This window comes from Mus pahari, unplaced genomic scaffold (assembly GCF_900095145.1).
Source record: "Mus pahari unplaced genomic scaffold, PAHARI_EIJ_v1.1 scaffold_8616_1, whole genome shotgun sequence".
In the NCBI taxonomy this organism is placed as follows: Eukaryota; Metazoa; Chordata; class Mammalia; order Rodentia; family Muridae; genus Mus; species Mus pahari.
This window is the reverse complement of record NW_018394127.1, coordinates 7,069-19,513: the sequence shown is the minus strand read 5'-3', so window position 1 is coordinate 19,513 and position 12,445 is coordinate 7,069. Positions and strand designations below refer to the sequence as shown.

The window sequence follows — 12,445 nt, the reverse complement described above, 5'->3', positions numbered from 1 at the left end:
GATTCACTGTTGGTGGGGATGCAAATGGTGCAGTCACTCTGAAAGGGACTCCGATGAAGGGAGGAGGAAGATTAAATGACTCCTTGGTTAATATATGAGTGTGCATGCACCCTTTCCCACTTCGCTCAATGGTCCTGTACCACAAAAAATGTCACATTTTGTCTTATTTTAACATTAAAGGACCTCCAGCCTTAAATGTCCTTGTAGCAGCATACATCTTGACATGTTTTGTGCTAGTAAGCTTGAGTTCTTTTTCTCTTACTGGGATGCCATACATGCACTTTAATTTTATTTTACAAGTTTTGATAAATGATTCACACATATTCTGTTCTGAAAATACTGATTTGTTATTTTACCTAATATTGGAACCATTTCATAGTCAAAACAAAGTGTAGGATGTTTGATCTTCAAGTTGGTGAATGCCGTTAAACCCATGTCCTAGAAAGAACGATATTAATGGATTAAAATACTTCAAATTCCTGAAAAAAGTGTGTATAAATATTGCAATAAATATTTCACATATAGTTTTGCTTGTTCAGGTAGAATCCCTATTCCAGTTGTTTGTCTCCTACTTGTTAGGGAGCACAGTGAAGATCATATAATTTATAGGGAGTCACATGTGCAGGTCATCTTTCTGATATAATGCTGTTATTTTTAGAAGTCATTCGCAGCCATGCATGGTAGTACACGCTTTAATCCCAGCACTTGAGAGGCACAGGCAGACAGATCTCTGGGACTTTGAGGCCAGTCTGGTCTACAGAGTGAGAGCCAGGACATCCAGAGCCACATAATGAGAGACTGTCTGAAAAAATCATTAATAAAAATACTACTGCTGCTACCACCACCACCACCACTACTCCTACTACTACCACTACTACTAAATCAGTCCTCCACTCCATGCCAGTTTCCCCAATAGAGAGAAAAAAAAATAGTCTAGACTGGGCACTTTCTAAGATATAGATTTTTGGCATGCTTAGGATTTGAACCCATGAACCACCACATGCAAGGTGAGTGGTTTGCTAGTGACTCATATCCCTGGCCTGAGCCTAAACTTCTTTACTAATATAGACTTTCATTAAATCTAAATAATTCACAGAGCAGCATGTCTGTAGATAATAGAGGTTACCTCCACATATCTGTAGACATCCTTCTCTCTTCCATGTGGTACCGAGTATGGGTTCTCATCCACCCATGGTCCATACAGCATACAATCTTCTTGGTCTTCAGACAGGTGGGAACTTGGAATGAATTTGTTGTGCTGCATACCTGGCAGATTGTATATCTGTAAGAGACAGGAAATGAGCGGGCTTGTGGGGAGCACTTCCCGAGTTAGCTTTGGCTAACATTGTGGTTCCTGAGTTGACTGACTTGTTGGTTCTGGCAGGACCCTCTTTCTTGGAACATACTAACACCACTCCCCCCCCCCCACCCCCCGCCCCCAAATCAATGTGAGGACTACAAATACCTGAGTGTTCAAGAAATATCTTTTCTCGTCAATAATACCAGGCATCCAGTGCACAGAGATGGCAGGATAGGTGTGATCAAGGGAACTCCATCCCTCTTTAAATAACCCTTGCATGTCTTAAAGGAATTGCCTGTTTGTCAGCTAAAAACAACTGCTCTTGTTGAATAGATTTGGGGAAAGTAAAAATCAAAAATGAAAAAGTTTTTAGCAGGATACTTTCCAAAGCATTTTCTGCATGAGTTTCATAAAATCTCATCATTAAACTTAAATTAAATATTGGTTTAATTTACATGTTAGTTTAAGACTGGTAAATTCCCAGCATTATCTGGACTAAAGATTTCTGTTTTTATATTTACATATCTACTGTATATTCTAAAATATGCTGTTAGCCAGTGTCAATAATAATTTTTACACTATTAGAGTGATCATAAAATTATTCCTAATAAGTCATGTTTTTAATTCAATAAAAGGAAGAGTTTTACTGTCATTATCTTGGGTGAGACACCTGTAAATAGGGTATGGTTTCATTTTGTGCTTCTGAGAATTTTCAAAACAAGTTGAAAACCTTGCATTTTAAAATTTAAAAATTTAAGTCATTCTATCCTTTTTTTCTTATTGGGGAACTCTTGAGATTGTAAGATTCTGTTTGTGTAAATGGTTTCGTTTGGCTCCCACATGCAGCGTGTCTCTGCAAAGCTCCACCATGAGCATCGGAAGGGGACAAGCCACTCCTGGGGCAGGACAGGTGCAGTAAGAGCACAGAAGGCTCTGCAGCTCACAGAGGGCCTTATTTCCTTCCAAGTCTTCAGTTTATTGGCTAAAGTTTTCTGATCCGTTCTTCGGGATTTTGTAATGAAATGCTCACTTACAGACGCTGTGAGCATTAAGTGCAGTATTTTAACATTCAATAGCCCTAGTGTCTGAACAATCAGTGTTTCATCAGAGCCACGGTCACTTCCGGTCTCTGTGGATGGATTTTGGACAGAGGTGGAAAGGAACTCACCCAGGAAGGGGAGAGCTCAGCCTCGGGCTTCAGCAGCAGCACGCTCTGGTCCACAGCTCTCAGGCCACAGAGGGACTGAGGAGAAGCTGTGACCTGCAGACGGGTTTGTGAGGCAGGAAGACTTTGAGATGAGCTGAAGCTCAGGTCCACCTGCGAGAAGGAAAATCAAGCTTAGCAGTGGGGTTTCCTGCTTTTGCAGCCCTGAAACCTGCCATGTGGAGTCACCCTGGATCTCTGCTCACACATCTGTTTTTCCAGATAATGAATACTGTCAGAAGCACAACTGAAGTTCCTTGTGTCCCCTTTCTCCCTGGGATTGATTTAGGAAGACAGGAAATGTGTCAGTCAAACTCCAAAGCAACACAGGACTATTTCCGTTCCCTGAAATTCTTGCAAATAGCTCATTTTTGGTGTATGTGCACATGTATGTGACTGTAGTGCAATGCACATGCGTGTGCAGGTGCATGTACCCGTGCACCCATCAGAGGCCAGAGGAGGGTGTGGGTGCCCTGCTCCCATTCTCTATCTTATTCTCTTGAGAATGTCCCTCATAATCTTGGAGCTAAATTGGCAGAAGGAAGTCCTAGCAATTCCCCTGCCTCTAGCCTCCACAACACTGGGGTTATAAGACCCTCTGGTCATGCCTGGCATTTACATAAATGCTGGAATCAGAATTCAGTGCAGGAAATGCAATTACCTACTGAGCCAACTCTGCAACACTGAAGGTACACTCCCTCTCCATCATCTCTCCTTCTCTTCCCACCCCTCCTCCCCATCTCCCCTTCCTGTCTCTTTTCATCTCTGTCTCTGTATCTCCATCTTTGTGTCCCTCTGTCTGTGTCTCTCTCTTTGCCCACCCCCCTCTCTGTGTAGTCCTGGCTGTCCTGGAACTCACTCTGTAGACCAGGCTGGCCTTGAACTCAAATCTGCCTGTCACCCCTGTGCTTGGACTAAAGGATCATGCCACAACCACCCAACAAAGTTACTTAATTTAAAGGACTTTTTCATGATGAGTCTTATACCTGGGGTAGAAAAAGCAGATCAGTATTCTCATTGGAAATATGTCTATATCTGCCTCTCTGTCTGACTATCGGATTATCTGCCATTCACCTTCATCTCTCAGTGCTTCCTACTTCATTTTGGAGACAGAATCAAACTGCCGAAGACTGGGACATATTGAAAGGGGCCGATGAAAGCAGATCAGAGATGTCCTTAGCTACTCTAGAGAAAGGAAAGCACGGAAGCTCACCAACAGGCATAGTTTCAGCTGCCTAATAGGACTAGGAACTGAAGATCTGCGATACAGGACCCTCTCAATGTGCTGTGTCATAAAAATTAATACTAGCAAGGGTCTTATGTTCTTATCACACATAAAAAAATCATAATGAAAAGCTGGATGGAAAATATACTAACAATTGATGGCCCTGGATCGTATGACTGGTCTCACATAAGATTATGTGACATTAAGGGCCTATGACATGGCTCAGTGGGTAAAGGCGCCCCCTGACAAGCCTGTTGACCTGAGCTTGACCTTTCAGACTCATGAGGAAGGAGATCACAGACTTGTAAAACTTGTTCTCTTTCCTCCATATATGTACATTCACATGCACATGTGCGCATGCAGATAAATACAATAAAACTGTAAGTTATACAACTTTAATTTAGTTATTAAGGATTCGTTTCTCCTTTCTTCCTCTACCCAATCTTGTTTGCTCTCTTTTAACCCTCCAACCACATGTGGGGTTTATAAATTGAAATCTGGCACTCTGGTACTGTCTACATCTTAGCCATGGTGGCACACACCAATGACTGGGTTTAGCCTATTTATCTGAACCCTCTGTCCTTTAGACCCCACTTTTTAAAAATAAAAATTATAGGTAATAAATCCCTCACTTTGTTGTGAAGACACTTTTCAACTTCAAAGTTTACAGAATCTGCAATCACTTCTCCATCAGGCAAGATGGTGTAGATGAGCACTTTAGCCATGGGGACCATGCTGAACTCCACAGGGATCTCCAAGGCAAAGTTGCCTTTTACTGGAGCTGGGGGGAATGGGAAGAGATGGTTATGGGTCAGACTACTGACAGGAAACCCCAAGTAACTGAACACAGGGATTGGGAGGACTGTCTCTATGTGGAAGACAGTCTACCTGTCCTGTGGTTAGTTATTTGCAAGCTAATGATCTCAGGAGGATATTACAAAGATATCTTCCACCAAGGTGTTCACTGTCAAAAGTTATGTTGGTTATTTATAGCTAATAGTATACTAACCTCTTATCTCTTTTATCCCTTAGCATCCCAAACAGCATGCTAGATTTTATAAAAAGGATTAAGACAACCTTGACTGATATCCCATTTACTATTCATATACAAAGAAGAATAATAGAGAGAAAAGCCTGGTAGTCGGGGAGCTGAAAATTAATAATCATATCAGAGGAGCAAGTCACACTTGGCATAATCAGAACATCTTTGTAATAAACTTTTTCTCAATGCAATGTTTGCATCTCTTGGGAGAAAATGATGTCTCTCTTATTGTTTCTGGTGAACCTGAGGGGGTTCATAAGTCTTCTCATGATCGGTGCTATGACTCCCCTTAGTGTTTGTTGAAGAACCAATTGCATACTTTATTAAATAGCTAAATATTTTTTATAATTAATCAATGGCTAGGAAACTCCTTTTCAGTAAATTTGTTGAGCATTGACTGAGTGTCTACCACTTTTAGAAATGACTTGAAAGATATCTGTGACTGTATAGAGAAGCATGTTTACATCTAAAATTTGCTATTACCCAGTGTCCATATAACTTTTAAACTATTAGAGGGATTATATAATTATTCTTAATAAGTCCTGTTTTTAATTCAATATACAAATACTTTTACTGTCATTGGTTTGAGTGAGAATCCCATAAGTAGTGTATGGTTTCTATTGTGTTCCACGCAGTCTTTATGACCATGGAGAGGACTGAATAAGAAAAGATACATTGTAGACCATGGGTTTGCATGTGGTAATTGCTCTTTTGGAAGGAAAGGATGACAAGAAATTAGAATTGAGATTATCAGGATTCAGTGATTACTTGGATTTTAATAGGAGTGGGTGCAAGAGGCCCAAATAAGGGAGTGAAAAGGGAGTCACATTTTGGTAGAATTGAGCAAATATCACCAGAAGATGACAAGGTGACTTCACTCATAAAGTCACAGCAACTATGATCCCCTGCTTTTACCTTCACAACAGCAAGCCAGTCAATATTCCAGCATGGAACGGGAGGTGTTTGTGAAGAACCACAACTAGTTGAGGAGCTATTGACAGCTGAGGGCTAGTGAGGGGAGGAAAAGTCAGTTTTCTTCAGCAATGTGGCCCCTGTTATATTGTCCATGTTTCAAGGACTTGCCCAATACCTCATCATGTATGGGTAGCACTAACTGAACTCAGTAGGTTAAAAAAGAGATATAAAATAGGGAAGGGGCCTGGTGAGTCGGGGAGGAGATGGGGGGATTAGTGGGGAGAAGGTATGGTTAAAATACACATAAATATGTGTAACTTTCAAAGAATAAAAATGTCTTTAAAAGTAAAAATAAAGGACCGGAGAGATAGTTCAGTAGTTAAGATCACTTGATGCTCTTCTAGAAAACCCAGGTTTGATTCCCAGCACCCACACCAGGGTGCTCAGAACTTTAATTCTGGATCCAAAATATCCAGGGGATCTGATGGCTCTGGCTTTCAGAGTATTTCTATTGACTTGCACATAGTTACCCACAAGGAACTCACACATAATTTTAAAAAATTAAAAATGGAACAAGTACATGAAAATCAGTGTAGCTAGAATTTAAGGACAAAGTCTGATGCCCTCCAGATTTTTTTTGACCCACACTAAGACAACTCATTTGCCTTGTTGGCAGATAATCTGTATGTGAATGCATAATTTCCTCATGTAGATTGTATCTTGGAGTACTTTATGTATACACGTGTTACATATTCAGAATAGATATTTTACCATGTTAAATGATTCTCAGGTTGGGACCCTGAAACTTTTTCCTGAAGGTCATGGTATGACTGAAAACTTACATTGGACAGCAAAACCATGAATTCCTACTGTGGAGAGTGTCTATGGAGACACACAACCATGATGGCACTGTTAGTTGCTCAGTGGTAAGATTCCATTGGTGAGTATGTGGACACTGAGGTGGGGAAANGTTACTGTGTGGGGAAAACACTTACCTTCTCCTGGCTCCACCTGGTGAGTGTGGTTTCCAGTCTGGATGATGCTGCCCTGGGCCATGACCTAAAATGGAAANTATTTTCCAAGCTTACATCTATATTTTACCAGGCTTTGTTCTAACTGTGCTAGAAGAACTAGATGAATCTATTGTATTTCAGGAAGAAATACCCAGTCTAGAACCCAATGTGTAAGGAGAGACATGGTCAGGAGAGGAAAGAATTCTTTGGTTTTGCTTTGTTCTGTTTTCTTTTTGTTGTTGTTGTTTTGTTTTTGTTTGTTTGTTTGTTTGTTTGTTTGTTTGTTTCAGTTTGGAGCCAGAACTCACCAGATAGTAGAAAACAAGCTCTTTCAGCAATACCAAGACCCCCTTCAGAATAAAATGTGCCTGAACTGTGTGAATCTGGTTGCAGGGCAAGACACTGCTGGTCTCTGTGTCAAGGTAGATGTAGCTCCTGCTGCGGGAGTAAACAGCGTAGGCCACATGCTTTGCCTCTGCATGTCTTTCCTCCATGCAATACAAACGGGAACATGAATTCTCCTCCTTGTGGTAGACCTGGAGAAACAACAAAATACTGTGCTGTAGATTGCCTAGCAGACAGAATCTCTCTTCTGTAATGAATCAGCAGATTTTCCTATCTCATTTAATGATTGAATATTTTATACATTTCATTAAAAATGGAGGGGAATTTCATTAAATGGATTGATGTCTAAAGCCCTAAATTTTCAGAATCAAAGCAAATATTTATACCAGGGAAGAAGGAAAAGGGAAGTGTATTATTGTTATGAGACAAAGGAAATATTTATTGTGCATCTAAAATATAATGAAAAAATTTTACATATATAAATTTTAGTGAATAATGAATGTACAAAATAATGGTTTAACAGAAATATTTTCATGTATTAATGTACTGTACTCTGAGCATCTACATCCACTTTACACTGAAATCCTATGTTTCTTGCTGGCTCCCTTTTTCCCCAATCGACCCTCTCTGCTTTCATTCCCATATTTCCCTAGGTTCCACATATGGGGGTACATATAGAGATATTTTCTCCTAGTCTCATACTCTTTTCTTATAATGACCATTTACAAATCCATTCATTTCTCTATAGAAAAGATGACTCTCTTATAAATATCTGAGTAAAAATCCAATGTGCACATATTTCCAATTTTCTCTATCCACTCATGTAACCTGGCTTTCCCCCATGTGCTCAAGTTCATAAAAGTATGACTGCGAGAATGAATTATATTCAATTATCCTGTTTATTCTTTTCTGTTCGTTACCTCTCAGTTTGGGGCAAATCTCTCACACCTAACTCTACCTCAGAAATTCTCTCTATACCTGAACTTCCACCTCCCTGTTTCCTGACTAAGCTAATAGGCCAATGGCCTGGTTATTGACAGGTGATGCTTCCATAATTGCCCAAGAGATTCTCTATAATCCACCAATAGGCATTAAAATTGGCTCCATTTCACAACACTCTTGAGAACTGCTGAGACTGCCACAGGGATGTAGCTGTCTCTATCATACTATAGTTTAAATTCATATGGCCTGTATATGGGCGTGGCATACCTGTACTGTATACTGGTTTCACTTTGAAGTTTTGTAGAATCTCTGAGCTTAATGGTCACACTACTTTAATGTCACACCTGCTGTGCATTTAGGTTTCTTTGTTCCCATAATCAACAGACTATTTGTTGGATCTACTGAGATGACCATGTGGTTTTTAACTCTTGATTCTATTTATATGCTGCTTTAAAATTGTCAGCTTACAATTGTGAAACCATCCATGTATCCTTAGTACAAAATCAGTTTTATTATGGTACATGATTTGCTTAATGTGTGGTTGAATTTGGCATGTAAGAATTTCAGTGTGGTCTTTCCTTTAACACTCATTGGGTAAATTAGTCTGAGGAGTTCTTGTCACTGTATCCTCATCTACTTTTGGTCTCAGGGTTGTTCTAGATTCATAGAACTGCTTTGGAAGCATTCTCAGGTTTATTCTAGATTCATAGAACAACTATGGAAGCATTCCTCTTTTTAAATCTTTATACAACAATATTTTTTTTTGAAGTTTGGTTCTATTCAACAATGAGTTCTTCCCAGTCTCAGATCTTATTGTGCCAGGTCTCTTTAATTATTTCTTCAATTCTATTTCTCATTGCCAATTCATTTATGTTTTTCACATCTTTTTGGCTCACTTTTGGTACAGTATAAATATCCATAAAATCATTTGTTTCTTCTGGATTTTTTAATTTATTGGAATGAAAGTTTTCAGATTATTCTGTAAGAACCCCATAGATTTCACAGTGTCTGCAGTAATAATAACCTCTAATTTGCTAATTTGGATTTTACCTCTCTTTGGGTTTAGATGAGGGTTAATCAGTTTTACTTGTCTTTGTGATTTCAGAATCATCCTTGGTGTCTCTGGACCTTTTTACTGTTCCCTTTGGTCTCCATCATTAATTCAGCCATATTTATTATTTCCTTCCTTTCATCAATTTTGAATTTGGCCTGTTCTAGTGGTGCTAACACATTGAGGTGCAGCATAAGGTATATTGTTAATTTGATACCTATGTGATTGCTTAGTGTATAATTTTATTCCTTGTAGACTGTACAAATTTTTTTTTCTTTTTCTCAGACTTTCTTTTCTGCCACTTTAGTAATAAAGCTTCTCTCTATTTTTTAACTTAACTGTTTAAGTTATATTGTATTTTCCACTTTGTATTCATTGGAACTTGGGGTATAGTGACTGTTTTTAATTTTTAAAATTATATCCATACTTCTGATTTGCTTTGGTGTTGAATTTACTGAAATGTCCTCTGTGTTCCCGGGATTTGCCTTTAAAAGAGAGCTACTCATTATGAAAAATTTCTTATAGTAGCAGGTGTTCTATAGCCATCACTACAGATGTACAAATTAAAACATCAAAGTGGGAGAAATATGAAAAACAACATAGCTTACCATAAATCTCTTAATTTTCCTTTAACTGAACTCAAAGTTATTGAAGCATATGAAATATGTAAATAATATTACAAGTCTAATCTTAAAAATTATTGACAAAATTGGGAACACACACACACACACACACACACACACACACACACTGCCCAGTGGAGTAAATAAGAGAATATATATTTTACCCAAACAATCACTAAACAAAAATTCTGAAATAATTTTAAAAAATTGAAATCCGAGAAATAAACAGATGATTAAGCTAAATAAAGTTAAGTAGAATATTTCACTAATAGATTAGATACAATGGAAGAAAAATACCAGGGATTAGAGATAATGGAAAATTATCATTACATGTATTGAGTGGTAAAGAAAAATTTAAAAATCCTTGCCACAACTTTCAAGGCCTCTGTAACCTTCTTAAGAGACAAAGTGTCAAGATGCTGGTATCCCACAGAAGTAAGAATTTGAGGATACACAGCATCTATCCTTGTCTAAAGAGATAAAAATGGACCTTTAATCATTGTTTTACCTGAAGGTCCTCACTTGAGGTATAGAAAACATAAATAAAGCAAAAGATACAATGAAATAAAAATTGTGCTAAAAATGTGCTTGCAATGCATGCTCATACAGTTATTAATAATCAGAACCTTTTTGTGTTTTTCCCTAAAATAAGAGGGTTTGGCATGGAATTCTTTTTATTAGGCTACACATTATTGAGTTCAAGCTGTTGCAAAGCCTTGTCTTGTGTCTTTTGTCCTCCTCATTTCTGACTTACTTTGATATGGAGGGAATAGCCCGAGATGCCAGCAGTATCTATGGAGAACTTTGCCAGGCCATGCTGATCAGTGGTAGTTGCATTGGTGGAGCCAAGTTCTTGTGCTTTGATGAAGACTTGCTCATTTGGGATAGGGTCTCCTTTGATATCCACTAGGCGGACCTAAGTTGAACAAGGAAGAAAAGTATAGTCTAGGCATGGAAATATAACAAAGAATGTAAGAGAAAACCCTGTTTCAGTATTATACAATGATACCAAAGATGCACCAACTAATTCAGCACATGCAAAAATTGGTTCCAGAAAATCTATATGATCTGCACTAGTTGGGCCTGTGAAAGTATAGAGACTGAAGGTATTATACACTTTATGTCATAACAGACTCTTTATAGATGCTTTCTCCTTTCTAATTATTTATAAGAAACCATCATTTAGTCCATTGTGTAAAGTACAGGAAGCAGATGCTCTAACACAATCACAAGAACTACTTGTGAAGGCACAGAGGCTGATGGAGAGCATGGATTTGTTATGAGTATGTAGGACACGCTGCTTCACCATTGAAACACAGTGACACTGGGGTGTAAGGTTTTCAGACACAGTAGCTATAAATAAAAACTTTGCAGCATATGTTTTAGATTTGGAACCTCCTGATAACCTTTCTAAGTCTTCAGTTTAGTTCTGGGAATTGAACTCATACACTTGAGCATAGGAAATATACACTCCACCACTAAGCTTCACTTCTTGTGTTGCAATTGATGATGTCAGACACACTTAATATCTAGCAGAATGGCCTCAGTTTTGAGATAACACCCTGTAGCATACCCATCTATAAACCAAAAAGCACCTTACTTTCACAAAGAATGGAATTCCATATCTGAAGTGTGAATCTGCCTTCAGAAATATGAGCTTGCTTGTGATTCCTTCAATTTTAGTTGTTCCAGATTGACTGAACTCCAATCCTGAAGAAGAAATTTGTGACAACATTGAAAGCCTATGTTGATTAGAGAGTTGCTTGCTTTCTGCATCCTTTGAACTACCATCTCAATGTGAAAGGTGTCAGTTTTCACAGCTTCATTTTCTATATTCATTGGTTACCCACATACCTGTCCCTTCTTCTGTAACAGTTGCATTCACATGGAAAAGCTGAACCCTGTGATGTCTTTTAATTGATTGGAGCTCAGTGATGTTCACTTCTTGTGTGCTGCAGCCATTGTTGTCTAGCTGATATGTAAGATAAAAGCAAGGTAACATATCACACTGTCCAGATCTATGGTCTACTCAAACCCACTCATGAAGACTTCTTTCAGAAGAATGAGTACTTAGTACATGATGTTCTCATTATAAGCATGGGACTCAGCTCAAACACTGTGCTGCTGTATGCCATGGTCATGACCAGTTCCAGTGTTGCCTTGGCTTTTGTGTCTATAAAAATATTGATTATCTATTAAGTACTAAGTGATATGTATTAAGGAGTATTAAGTATACTCACAATTATAATGTCTGAAGCACTTAATTGCATGCTATCAGGATTTAATAATTACTTTCTGTTATTAAAAACAGCAACCCCAAGAATGGATGTTACATTTTACTAGCAGGCATGACGCTGTTGCCTTGATACCTAGTGGCAGTAAGTTAAGTGAAATCCATTCCCAGAGTGAAATGGTATTTAGAAAAGTCTTCATAAGAAAGAAATGACATTATTCCCAAACTGTGAAAGACTCACCAGAATCATTATTTTCTTCTTAGTTAAATTTTGCCTTCACAGCTTACTTTTTTTTTTTGGTCATTTTCATCATTACAATTATTGTTGGCTTAGTAGCATACTTTATTTCATTTAGATCACATTGCTTAAGCAACTTCAGTTTTCTGCTGTTGCCGCAGTTTGTGTGGATCCCTTTTCCCTTTCTGTGCTGCCTCATCTGCCCAAACTGTATACAAGAGGTGCCTAGTCTTCCTGCAACTTGATATGCCAGGGTAGGTTGATATCCATGGGAAGCCTTCCCTTTTCTGAGGACAAGGGGTAGATCAGTGGGT

General features: G+C 38.4%; 1 protein-coding gene across 2 annotated transcripts in view; it reads right to left on the bottom strand.

Moving 5' to 3' along the window:
* LOC110315882 (murinoglobulin-1) overlaps positions 1-11,677 on the bottom strand; it is a 29,037-nt gene extending 17,360 nt beyond the window's left edge. For both annotated transcript variants that reach the window (XM_021189818.2, XM_029534796.1), the window contains exons 1-9: positions 11,515-11,677; positions 11,261-11,370; positions 10,415-10,576; positions 7,008-7,235; positions 6,682-6,745; positions 4,362-4,510; positions 2,469-2,618; positions 1,127-1,282; positions 357-438 (exon numbers count right to left, since the gene is read on the bottom strand). In XM_021189818.2, the coding sequence (XP_021045477.2) occupies positions 357-438; positions 1,127-1,282; positions 2,469-2,618; positions 4,362-4,510; positions 6,682-6,745; positions 7,008-7,235; positions 10,415-10,576; positions 11,261-11,370; positions 11,515-11,662 (1,249 nt within the window). In that variant the 5' untranslated portion in view covers positions 11,663-11,677. The remainder of the gene's footprint in view (positions 1-356; positions 439-1,126; positions 1,283-2,468; positions 2,619-4,361; positions 4,511-6,681; positions 6,746-7,007; positions 7,236-10,414; positions 10,577-11,260; positions 11,371-11,514) is intronic.
* Between the last annotated feature and the right edge of the window lie 768 nt (positions 11,678-12,445).